An 11,405-nucleotide genomic window follows, 5' to 3' on the forward strand; every position below is an offset into this window, starting at 1 on the left:
TGCGTTTTAGCGTTTTGGTACGTAAGGAGCTCAAAAACACTTAAAGGCTAATTCTTGGTAAAAGTTGGTTTTATTCCCATGTAATGTGACTGCCCTGCTTTTTAGTGATTTATTGCTTGACACGCTGAAAAAAAAAAAAAATCTCAAAAGGCACTTCTGGTAATGTTATTTTTTTTTTCCCACATAACCGTAGATTCGCATGCTATTTGGGGTTTTGGTAACTAAGATTGTGAAAAAAAAACTCTATAAATTCACGCATTTGGTAAGGTTCTTCATTTTGTCAATGAAGAGTGTTATTTATGAGTTTCAGCATTTTGGTATCTAAGAAACTTCTCTATATACACGAGTTTTTTGCGTTTTTTGCCTTGAGGTTCTTGTGAAACTATAAGACACTCATTATACATGTTTCCCGTAATGTCCTTTTGTTTAGCAATATAGAGTGCTTTGCATCCATTTTTTCGTTTATTGTAGGTAACAAACTCAAAGACACTCAAAATATGCCTTTTTGGTAATGTTAGTCTATTTCTTCATATTGGTTGGTTTGCATCCGTTTTAGCGTTTTTCTACGTAATACAACGAAAAGATACATTTTCAGTAATGTTGTTTGGATTCCATATATAGAGTGACCTCCATATTATTTATCGTTTTGGTGCTTAATATGCTGAAAAAACACTCAAAAGATAAGTTTCTGGTAATGTCTTTTAATATCCCAATATAGGTGGCTTTGCATGCACTTTAGGGTTTGGTACATAACAGTCCAAAAAAAAAGCTAAAATTAACTTTTTTAATAATGTTCTTATTTCACATAATTTTCCAGAATTTTTCCACAATATTGGCTTCTCGGTACCTATGAAGATGAATAACAAAAATAAAAAAAATAAAAATCGTATTTTTTATTTATTTATTTATTTTTCTCAATAAAGATTTGTGGCAACAAAAGCGATTTTGAATAATATTTAGAATAAATTTAGAATAAATAAAATAAATAAATAAATAATAAATACAAAAATGTGTGTGTGTGTGTGTGTGTGTGTGTGTGTGTGTGTGTGTGTGTGTTTCAAACAGTCTGCGTCACTATGATCAGGTTAGTTTCCTGACCTCAAGTGAGCTTTAATTTTTCCCCACGCAGGCTATTGGAATCCAAGGACTAGGGGAGAGATCGACGCAAAAAACAACCCTGCGCTTCACTTGGAACTGACTTCGCAGTAACAATGGCAACCCTGGTTACTACACACTCACATTCTTGGATGGAGACAAGAGCACTGAGAAAAATGTCACCGATACTGAAATCAAAGTATGTCAAAGGTCTTACCCACTGACGCACAAACGCAAACTCCTCGCGTGATTACAGAACCACATTGTGAAACGTTTCGGCGTCTCAGCTCGACTCTTACTAGGCGTCACTGGCAATTGCTAAAGTGATTTTGATTCTAATGATAGTCTAACAAGAATTTTGTACTACTGATGAACAAAAGACCCATGAAAACCCGGCGTATTATCTCTATGGCTTTTGAAAACAGTCTTTATGAGAAACCAAACGCATTTCAGAAAAGGGACCTTGACATGCCTGGCGGTGCAAGATCTACAGGCTAAATATCTGTGTTCAGAAACGCTTTTGCTCTCTCACCACGACTATTCTCAAAAGTCACAGAGATGATTTGCTTGATTCAAAAGAGAGAGAAAGAATAAATAAATAGATAAAAATCGGCCTTAAAAACTCACGTAACTTCACCTATATACAGCCTTTTGAATGTAGCGGAGGTGTGGCGCAGAAGTGTCTCATAATATTGCCCTTAACTTAACCTCTTCTCCCGCCGCAGTTTGCTCACCTGACTCCAGGCAAAAAGTACACGTTAGAAGGGAAGGAGTGCTTTACAACAGTGCACTGTGACATACTGACGACACTTGAAGAATGGACGGAACCAGAGAAGCCACGAGTGCTGGAAAAGACAGAACTCCAGACAACAACAAGACATCACCATCACCATCCAGCTGCCCGTCCTGCAGAACCCTCCAGGGTCTGTGTGACTGTGTGTGTGTGTGTGTGTGTGTCAGAGAGAGAGAGAGAGAGAGAGAGAGAGAGAGAGAGAGAGAGAGAGAGAGAGAGAGAGAGAGAGAGAGTCTTATATTTTGCTCATATGAAGTTCTATTTATACTATACGTATTTACTTGAGTGTGTGTGTGTGTGTGTGTGTGTGTGTGTGTGTGTGTGTGTGTGTGTGTGTGTGTGTGTGTGTGTGTGCTGCGAAAAAAGCCAAAGTTCATGTGTTTATCCCGCCGGTCATGCTCTGCTCGTACCCTAACCCACTCAGTGATTGGTTACTGCTGGCAGAATGCACTGGATATTGTTGAGGAAATACAGCGGCGGCGGCGACGAACATCACACAAGGAAGCAAGACACTGAGGAGAAAGCACTGGTAATGGTTCGCACGGAAAGGGAGAAGGAAAGGAAGGAGGCGCAGGCAAAGAGGAGGAATAGTCGTTCCGCTGATCCAGGCCAAAACGATCACTCGTTGCGAATTGTGGCAAAGATCGAGGTGGTAAGTGTGTGTGTGTGTGTGTGTGTGTGTGTGTGTGTGTGTGTGTGTGTGTGTGTGTGTGTGTGTGTAGTTGACACTTTTCACTATTTACTGAAGGGGAAACTGAGAACGGAGACTAGGACCACAAAAGACAGTATACATATTTTTCCTATTTCTATTTGCATTAGTACACTAAGCATTACTAACTACTAAGTAGGAATATGAGGATGACACGTGACTCGGACTAAGGCGAACAGAATGTACACAGGTCAGTTGGAGATTAAAGCTTCTAAATCTACGTTCGTTAGATAAACGTAGAGTAAGAGGTGATCTGGTAGAGGTATTTAAGTGGTATAAAAAATATAACAAGGTGACGTTGACAAATTCCTTAAGGCTAGTAAACTGGAAAGCACGAGAAGTCCGTCGGTCCAGTCTTGAATCAGTCACATTTCAGAAAGAAAGGAAGAAAATGGTAATAAGAGAGAGGAGTGAACGACTGGGTTAGGCTCAAGTAATCAGGTTGTTAGTGCCGCGTCAACAAGGACCTTTATAAGAATACTAAATCAATTAATGGATAAAGAATACATAGACGGATATACATGCGTAAGTACGTAGGTGTGTTTTGCGAGTATGCAGGGATTTGTTGTTCTTATGAGGCAAGATTATGAGCTACTGTTGCAGGCTTGACCCCGTTGAGTGAATCCGAGAATGAAACTAATGGCCGTGGCTTCCGCAGGTGGAGGACAAGGACCCCGAGGAGCTAGTGGTGGTGGGAGGCGACTGGCATGGAGGGAAGGGTCTGGAAAGCGAAACTGAGTACATTGTGTTCATAGTGACGGAGACCAGGGCAGGTGAGTGAGTCTCTCTCTCTCTCTCTCTCTCTCTCTCTCTCTCTCTCTCTCTCTCTCTCTCTCTCTCTCTCTCTCTCTCTCTCTCTCTCGCTGGAAATTCGAATTATATATTTCTTACTTGTTAGTTTTATCACTTATTTTAACATTACCAGTATTTCTGTGCCTCATGACCGTAGTTGTTGTGGCACCATTCAAAAATTTTTTTAATCACTTCACTTCTCTCTTGGTGACCTCTTAATCCTCCAGTGTTCTTACGCTCCTCTCTTATAGTCGTGTTTCGCTTCCGCGGTGTTGATGCGTTCCTGTCTTATGGTGATGTTTCACTACTTTTCCCCCTTCCTCCCATACCAGGTCCCTACAGTGAATACTTCTCGTGCAAACCAAGGATTATGAGGACAGCGAATCGCCCTAAAGAGCCCGCTACTTAGGGGGTGACCGTGGCCCTGTGTTCTGCTGCGCTGTTCCTCATTTGCTTCATTGCACCACTGCTGGTGAGTGTGTGTGTGTGTGTGTGTGTGTGTGCGCCCCCACCCCCCGCTCTCTCTCTCTCTCTCTCTCTCTCTCTCTCTCTCTCTCTCTCTCTCTCTCTCTCTCTCTCTCTCTCTCTCTCTCTCTCTCTCTCTCTCTCTCTCTCTCTCTCTCTCTCTCTCTCTCTCTCTCTCTCCACTCACAGCCTTGGCTTTTTCCCACTGCGTAATGCAGCGCCCTAAGAAATTAAAGAAAGAAAAAGGAGTAAACAAAAAATCATAAATAACAAGGTAGTGATGTAGATAAGGTAACAAAGTGACATAAAATTCATTTATGATTCTAGAAACTGATTGTAGTTTTTTTTTTTTTTTTCATCTCAACTTTTTCTTATTTACTTATTTTTTGTACGTAACGTAATATACTTGTCATTGTTTTCGCTAATCATTTTTTTTCTTTCCATTTGCAAAGATCTCTTGTTCTAACACAGGAAGCAGCTTCCGTAGAAGAGTCGTTGTAACCCAGTCAACAAGGAAGGTAAGGCATGAAGACAGGAATCATGCGGACCATAACTAAGGCCAGCATTCAGAGACCCTTTGTTCTCTCACCACAGCGACTGAGGTACTGTCAAAGACGACTACGATATGTTAAGACAAGTAGAATCAACCTTCCAGATACTATATAATGGTTTAGGGAATAGACCTCTGTATTAGATAGCTAGTATACTCAATAATTTTGCTCTGTATTGATATCTCTGTTTCCTTATTCTTGAAATAATTAATAAAATGCTCAGCAAGCAATATTCTCTGTTGACCGTCGTAGCAAACAGTGTTGTGGTGATTCTTTGCTCGATGGATTCTGTTACTACGAAACCGAGTCTTTTGTGTTGATTCGAGTCTGTACTGGTGATAGGCACCAATAAACCAAACCTGGTAACTGCTACATTCCTCACCTTCCCCTGGGCTCACTACACAACAGGTGTGGTGTCTTCAAAACGAGAAGAGAGGTGTGTTGTATTTCAAGCCATGGGCATTACTTGACAACACAAGAACATGAGGGAAGCTGCAAGAAGCCACCAGGCCAACACGTAATAGTGGCATCATGAAACATATCTATTTGCACCTATCATCCTCACACAGTAATTAATCTAATCTACTTTTGAAGCTCAATAATGACTCAACACCAACAACTTGACTAGTAAGTCTACTCCATTCACCTACCACTATCTGAGAACCAATTCCCAATTAGAGTGGTAGATTGAGGAACACTGACCCAAGACGTGGCAGCAAAGGTCCTCCGCCTACTTCACTGAACGGGAATGCACGGCAAGTATGATGTTTAACACCATCATTCAAAAGGATGTCAATCATAACTTCAATATTTGATTGCAGGTAAAATTAAAATTGGACACACTGTAGTGAGCGTTTGTTTTCGTAATAATTAGATTTAGTTACTCTGAATCAGTGTCTGACCATGCAGACTTAATTAAGCAGAAATATCAAAGGAATTAAAACTGCACATAATTAGGAGAGTGTTCTGCTCTTCTTAGGTCACTGAACGTTAGCAATGTAAGGATAATATTATCAGTTTTGCCAATACTATTTTGTGAAGTTTGAACATATCCACTTCATCACTAATTCATGACATCGTATTAGCTGCATTCCCTCCTTGAAATGACCAGTTATTTCCTTGACCTGATTCCTGGCGCCCATTTGTAGAAGACTGTCAGATTCATCACTATTATTTGGTAAAGTTGAAACACATCCACTTCATCACTAATTCATAACATCATATCAACTGTGTTCCTCGCGAAGTGCACTCCCCTCTTGAATAACCCATTGTTTCCTTCACCTGACTCCTGGCGGTCATTCATCAGATACTGAGATGAAAACGTTGTGTCAAATTGGCCCACTGCCACGCACACGCTCGCTCAGCAATTACTTGCACGTAACGTGACATACACACAAAATAAAATAAAAAAAATAAATAAAAATAAATAAATAAATAAAATAAAATAGATAAGTGAATAAAATGAATAAATAAAAAAAATGGTGCAAAATTCTACATCTGCCGGAGACTTGTGATGACCCGGCATTTCATTTGCTTTCACCACAGCGTAATCCTCTAAAGCAAGCTGCTACGTCACCTTGTTTTCCGCCGCAACCCCCCTCCCCCCTCCCCCCCGAGGATGGCGTCACGCTGCCTGGTGCTGGGGAGAGTTTATCGTGCAGCAGATGTGAGCACATTCATGAACCTCGTGATGTCTTTTGTCGCGCTGTGATGTAAATCCGGAACATGTTTGCTCGGTGGTCACAAACGAGGGAAAAAAGATTGACCTTTGAGTCCTGTGGTGTCGCTTTCCTAACGGATCGCTGTAGCCACACGTGCTCTCTGTCGCCGCGAGTGCCAGGTGTGTGCAGCAGGTGGGTATGAGCAGAAGGGAAGGAAGAAGAGGAAGAGCAGGAGAAGGAAGAGAGGGACTAGCGTGAGGCGAGGAAGACAGTGAGTGAGGGAGTGGCGGTGATGAGCGAAGGTGACATGCACAAGTGAGAAAGGCGGGTTGAGTGGTTGACGGGTTGACGTTGGTGGCGGCCGCGGCGAGGGAAGGAGAGACGGGAGTGGGAAAAGTAGGAATAAAAGAGAACGTAAAAGGAGTCACGCAGGAAAGCAAGAAGGAAAGACCGCCGTGCTGTGACAAGAGTAAAAGTGTCAGTAGGTTTGTAGCGAGCAGGGAGGAAAGAAATGTGTGTAGCGTAAAACTGAGCTGCGAAAGAAGAAAGAAGACAGGAAAAGAAAGAATTTGAGATGACAGGGATGAAGTAAATAAGGAAGGAAAAAGAACATGGCCAGAGAAGAAGCTGTAAGAGAGGAAGAGGAAAACAATATTATAATGGAGGAGAGCAGAGTAAAGGAGACGAGGAAAGGAAGGTGTGTGAGCGACACCCACACGAGGCTGATCAGGCAGCAGGAGGCGGCGTGAGAGGGAATATAAAAGTGAAGGAAGAATAGTACGAAAAAGTAAATAGGCAGGTTATCAAGCAAAAGGCTGCATGTGACTCGTTATTCCTGAGTGCTTGTGAAATGCTTCCTTGTTGTGTTGCCTCGTGGAATACAGCAATTGTTCGCTGATAAAGGAGACCCGAGGCTTGGTTGTATTTCTTGTTTGTCTGGTGGTGTGTATGTTTTGTCCTTGAGTTAGAAGCGTATTCACCACCCTCACTCACTCACTCACTCATCCCATTCTTTCTTAACACTCTTCCGTACATCACCAGGCTGCCCATCACTGCCACTGTCCCTCTCATCACGTCCCACCGCCCGCGCCCCCGCCTACAGTCACTCGAGGAGGCAAGAGGGGGAGGTGGAGGGAGTGTTCTGGACAATCACGTGTTGCCATATTGGAAAAGTTAGTTAAGTGTAGTTAGAGAGCATAACTGGAACATTTCAACCAGATCCTATTGTACTAACAGCCAATCCTCTCTTACCGTCACGGGGAGAGAGAGAGAGAGAGAGAGAGAGAGAGAGAGAGAGAGAGAGAGAGAGAGAGAGAGAGAGAGAGAGAGAGAGAGAGAGAGACGGGCACATTCTTATTAGTAAAGGGGACAGAACTTGTTTTTCATTTAAAAGCATTTCTGCACCTCAGTTATAGCCAGCCTCTCTCTCTCTCTCTCTCTCTCTCTCTCTCTCTCTCTCTCTCTCTCTCTCTCTCTCTCTCTCTCTCGCTGCCCACCTGCACCCACACAGCCCCGCTTCACCCCGCCACACATCTCCACCCACACAATCCCGCCCCGACTCACTCCGCCGCCCACCTGCACCCACACAGCCCCACCTCGGCCTCCGTGATTTGTTATAACCAGTACAAGGTTATTTTCTTTATCCTGACTGTTGCAAATAAAACTCTTAATGGCCGTGTGGAGAGCGTAATGAGTGATCCTCCCGCGTCACTCCCCCGCCCTCACTCCTCTCATCACTCTCCCTTCCTGCCTCCCTCCTTCCCCCTCCCTCCCGATCTACCGCACCATCTCCCACCCCTCCCTCTCAATACCAGCGTGTCATTAGCGGCCTAATGAGCCTTACCGGCAAACGGTAACACTTACCGGCAGCGCGGCAACACTTCCCAGCACACGACAGCACTTCCTGGCAGCAAGGCAGCATGGCAACACTCCCGGCAGCACGGCAATACAGTGCTGCACTGGGATCACGACGATCTCTTTCACTGTGTAATTGGATCACGGCAACAACAACGTAACAGCAGAACATCAATGACATGCGGCCGCGGCTTACGGAACGAATTTTATTCACTCACAACACAGTAATTTTGTCACCGCACCTCAGAACTTAACACATTTGAACACACAGGTTTTCCTTCCTCGCATCGCCATTATCGCCCTTGGTGCGTGTCACAGCCATCAGTAAGCCCGTGTTTAGGCAGTAAGTCAAAACCAAGTACCGCGCTCAGCACCAGATCGAGGGACACGCCACGCTTCACCACACCGCCACACGCCATTCACTTCACTGCACCTCAAGGAAAATAAGTAGCAGGCAAATCCTGACAGAACCAAACAAAACAACATCAATATTAATAAATCCTATACCATAAACCTTCTCTCCCTCACTGGTTTAGGGACTCCAGTCGCCTATACTCTGAGAGGCTCTCAGCTCACAGCCGTGATCGCGCATGTCCACCACCCGCCACCCTCGCCACCACCGACCCAGTCCATGAACACGAGACACGAGGCGAAGCACCTTCTCTCTAACGACACTGAAGGCCTCCATACTATCCTCATTGACTCGCCAACACTCTGAACGCGCACAGATTAACCATCTAGTGCCGTCTGCCTCTGTACACGCCCTCCACACTGGCCTCCTGTCCCACGCCAACAATTATAATTATCTCCGCCACCGCCTCCACGTTGCTGCTTCCAAACACCGCTGTCACTAGTCCTTTTATAGTACTAGTCACACACACACACACACACACACACCAGGCTGAGGTGCAGAGGCGCGTGAAAATATTTAGGTGGAAATAAATCAGAAGGAGGTGGTGGGCGTCTCTGTGCGGCAATGGTGTGACTACGCAACGTGCAGGAGTGGCGGCTGCTGGAGAGTGCAGGGAAGTTTTCAAAGGCGACTGGGAACACTTCAACAACGATGACAAAAATAAATGAATAAATAAATAAACAAAATATTCACACGTCAGCGAAAGTCAGAACAATTAAATGCTCCGTGGTAAAGTGCTTGTCTCATTGCTTTAAAGTTATCATTTCGAAACCCGCTTAGATTAAATTGTTCAGAGAGAGAGAGAGAGAGAGAGAGTTATATTGAATACATCTTCAAATGCTTCGCTTCAAGCTTCGAATCATTGCAATATTTTCTTTTTCTTTCTCTATTTTTCTTTCTCCTCTTTTCTCCTAGATCTCAACTGAAGCTTATCGAGAAGAACAAATGTCTCCTTCTACAACGTGTTTTAAGTCAACACCTTCTTTTTCCCTTCATTACTATCTATCTATCTATCTAAGAAAAGAAAAAAAACACCTGCCACGTATATATTGAAGGTAGTGGGAACGCCTGTGTGGTTTTCAATTCATGTGTGTGTTCGTCTTAGTATTAAGTGGAGAGAACAAGCGGAGGAGTCGTCTTGTTATGCTACGTCTTTCTTACATCGTGACGGCCATTCAGTTAGTGGTGGTGGCGGCGGCGGCGGTGGTGGTGGTGGGTAGTAATTGTGGTTGTGGTGGTGGTGGCAGTTGTTGTGGTAGTAGTAGTAGTAGTAGTAGTAGTAATAGTAGTAGTAGTATCTTTGTTGTAATAGTAGTGGTAATAATACTTGTAGTAGTTATGTTGTTGTGGTCGTGGTTATGATTGTAACAGTAGGGGGAATAGAAGTAATCATAATAAGTAATAAAAATAACAATAATAATAAAAATAATAACAGTATCAGCTTTATTATTGTTGTAATAGTAGCAGCAGTAATGATTGGTGGCTAACAGAAGCCATCAGTCAACACAACGCCCCACACACACACACACACTAACAGAACGCCCGATACCTGGAGAGAATCTGGCGGTGCAGTGAAGCAGGGGCGAGACTGACGTGCCGGAAGGAGAGAGCGCCGATGACACCCTCATTGCCTACACCCTTGACACTAGCGCATCGCCTGGCCGCCCTCTGACCCTCCTGCCTTCTGAACTAAGCCTGGAGTTATAAATTTACGATTTTCCTGCCCTGTTTCTTATTTTGGTAACGAGGGAGGAAATAGAGTTGAATATATGAGTAATTGGGACATGGAAAGCGTTAAGGGGGACAGCAGAGGGAGAGACAGGGCCGCCATCCCACGTGACTACGGACTGATAAGGATAAGAACACTATCAGACAACAGACCCCAACAGTGATGAGGAGGATGAAGCGGTGACTGCCCAACGCTATGCAACTGCCGCCCCGCCCCGCCCCGCCTCGTCTCATTTCTCTCCACAGTCTTATCATTCCACATCATTGTCCACTCCACTCACCCTGCCTACCCGCCTGCCTGCCTGTCTCTACACCCAAGCCTTTCTGGAAGCTGACTGGAGGCTGGTGGATTGCTGCTACATTAATCTTAGTCACGAGAGAGAGAGAGAGAGAGAGAGAGAGAGAGAGAGAGAGAGAGAGAGAGAGAGAGAGAGAGAGAGAGAGAGAGAGAGAGAGAGAGAGAGAGTTTGGCTCAATTAATTTTTACTTATTTTATTTTTAGTGAGTCAAGGCGTCGCAACATTGAGGTCACGTCACAGGCTAAGGTTACGGGGATGAGTGCTACTTCTCCCGCTGAGGGGGGCTAGTATTACATTTTGAGCTGTTACAGAATTTATTGGGTTAAGGCGTCACAAAAACGGAAGTTATGAGGTGCTTGATATGATTATGAAAGAAAGCGCTGTTGGTCCTTGAGCTTGTATCTCCTTACATGGCAATGGTAATGGCGGCGGCACGTCCAAACTCACTGCCTGTACATGCATATTATCACTACTGTGTATTAATATTACTACTGAATTATACGTTACCATCACTACTACTACTACTACTACTGCCAAGCGACCTCAACCTCACCTCACCTGACCTCCTATCAACTGTCTGCCTACGGGGAAATACCTGCGCAAACATTACTTTCCTTGTGTATATATTAGTGAACGTACTACAGTCCAACGTGAATTATAAGGACACTAATGTTTCTCTAACTCTGAAATGCCTTTGCGCTGCACTCCGACTGCTTACAAAGGCTTTAGTTGAAACTACTGGTCTTTAAGGGTTCTTTTTTACGGTTCTAATGATAGATTAGCAAGATTTCTACTTTTTTTACCGGAGAAACACTCCTGAGAACCCAGCTAATCATCTTTGTGGCCTTGGAAAATAATCGTGATGAGAGCAAAGCGTTTTAGATTACAGCATCTATACTGAAGCTTAATGAGTCACGAGTAAGTAATGTACACACACACACACACACACACACACACACACACACACACACACCAGTTATAGAATTTTGTGACTTGTCTCTGATCGGCACACACACACACACACACACACACACACACACACACAC

General features: G+C 43.9%; 1 protein-coding gene across 3 annotated transcripts; it reads left to right on the plus strand.

The window, feature by feature from the left end:
• Positions 1-1,148: 1,148 nt before the first annotated feature.
• Positions 1,149-4,834, plus strand: LOC135092692 (uncharacterized). Of its 3 annotated transcripts, XR_010263009.1 has the most exons (6): positions 1,149-1,294; positions 1,821-2,018; positions 2,333-2,540; positions 3,256-3,370; positions 3,722-3,861; positions 4,307-4,834. XR_010263009.1 is itself a non-coding variant. In XM_063991321.1 (3 exons), the coding sequence occupies exons 1-3, from the start codon at positions 2,334-2,336 to the stop codon at positions 3,796-3,798; spliced, it is 399 nt and encodes a 132-aa protein (XP_063847391.1). In that variant the 5' UTR covers positions 2,086-2,333; the 3' UTR covers positions 3,799-3,876. The 3 variants fall into 3 exon arrangements, 1 of the variants encoding a protein (XP_063847391.1); XR_010263004.1 differs by lacking the exons at positions 1,149-1,294; positions 1,821-2,018 and having other exon boundaries at positions 2,086-2,540; positions 4,307-4,797; XM_063991321.1 differs by lacking the exons at positions 1,149-1,294; positions 1,821-2,018; positions 4,307-4,834 and having other exon boundaries at positions 2,086-2,540; positions 3,722-3,876.
• Positions 4,835-11,405: the final 6,571 nt, after the last annotated feature.

The sequence above is a fragment of the Scylla paramamosain genome, chromosome 3 (assembly GCF_035594125.1).
Source record: "Scylla paramamosain isolate STU-SP2022 chromosome 3, ASM3559412v1, whole genome shotgun sequence".
Taxonomy (NCBI): Eukaryota; Metazoa; Arthropoda; class Malacostraca; order Decapoda; family Portunidae; genus Scylla; species Scylla paramamosain.

What these genes read in the sequence shown, in the direction of transcription:
- LOC135092692 (XM_063991321.1), top strand. Translation starts at nt 2,334, where the DNA reads ATGCACTGGATATTGTTGAGGAAATACAGCGGCGGCGGCGACGAACAT. An exon ending in TTGTGGCAAAGATCGAGGTG is followed by an intron (nt 2,541 to 3,255) that starts GTAAGTGTGTGT and finishes TGGCTTCCGCAG; the next exon opens with GTGGAGGACAAGGACCCCGA. An exon ending in AGTGACGGAGACCAGGGCAG is followed by an intron (nt 3,371 to 3,721) that starts GTGAGTGAGTCT and finishes CTCCCATACCAG; the next exon opens with GTCCCTACAGTGAATACTTC.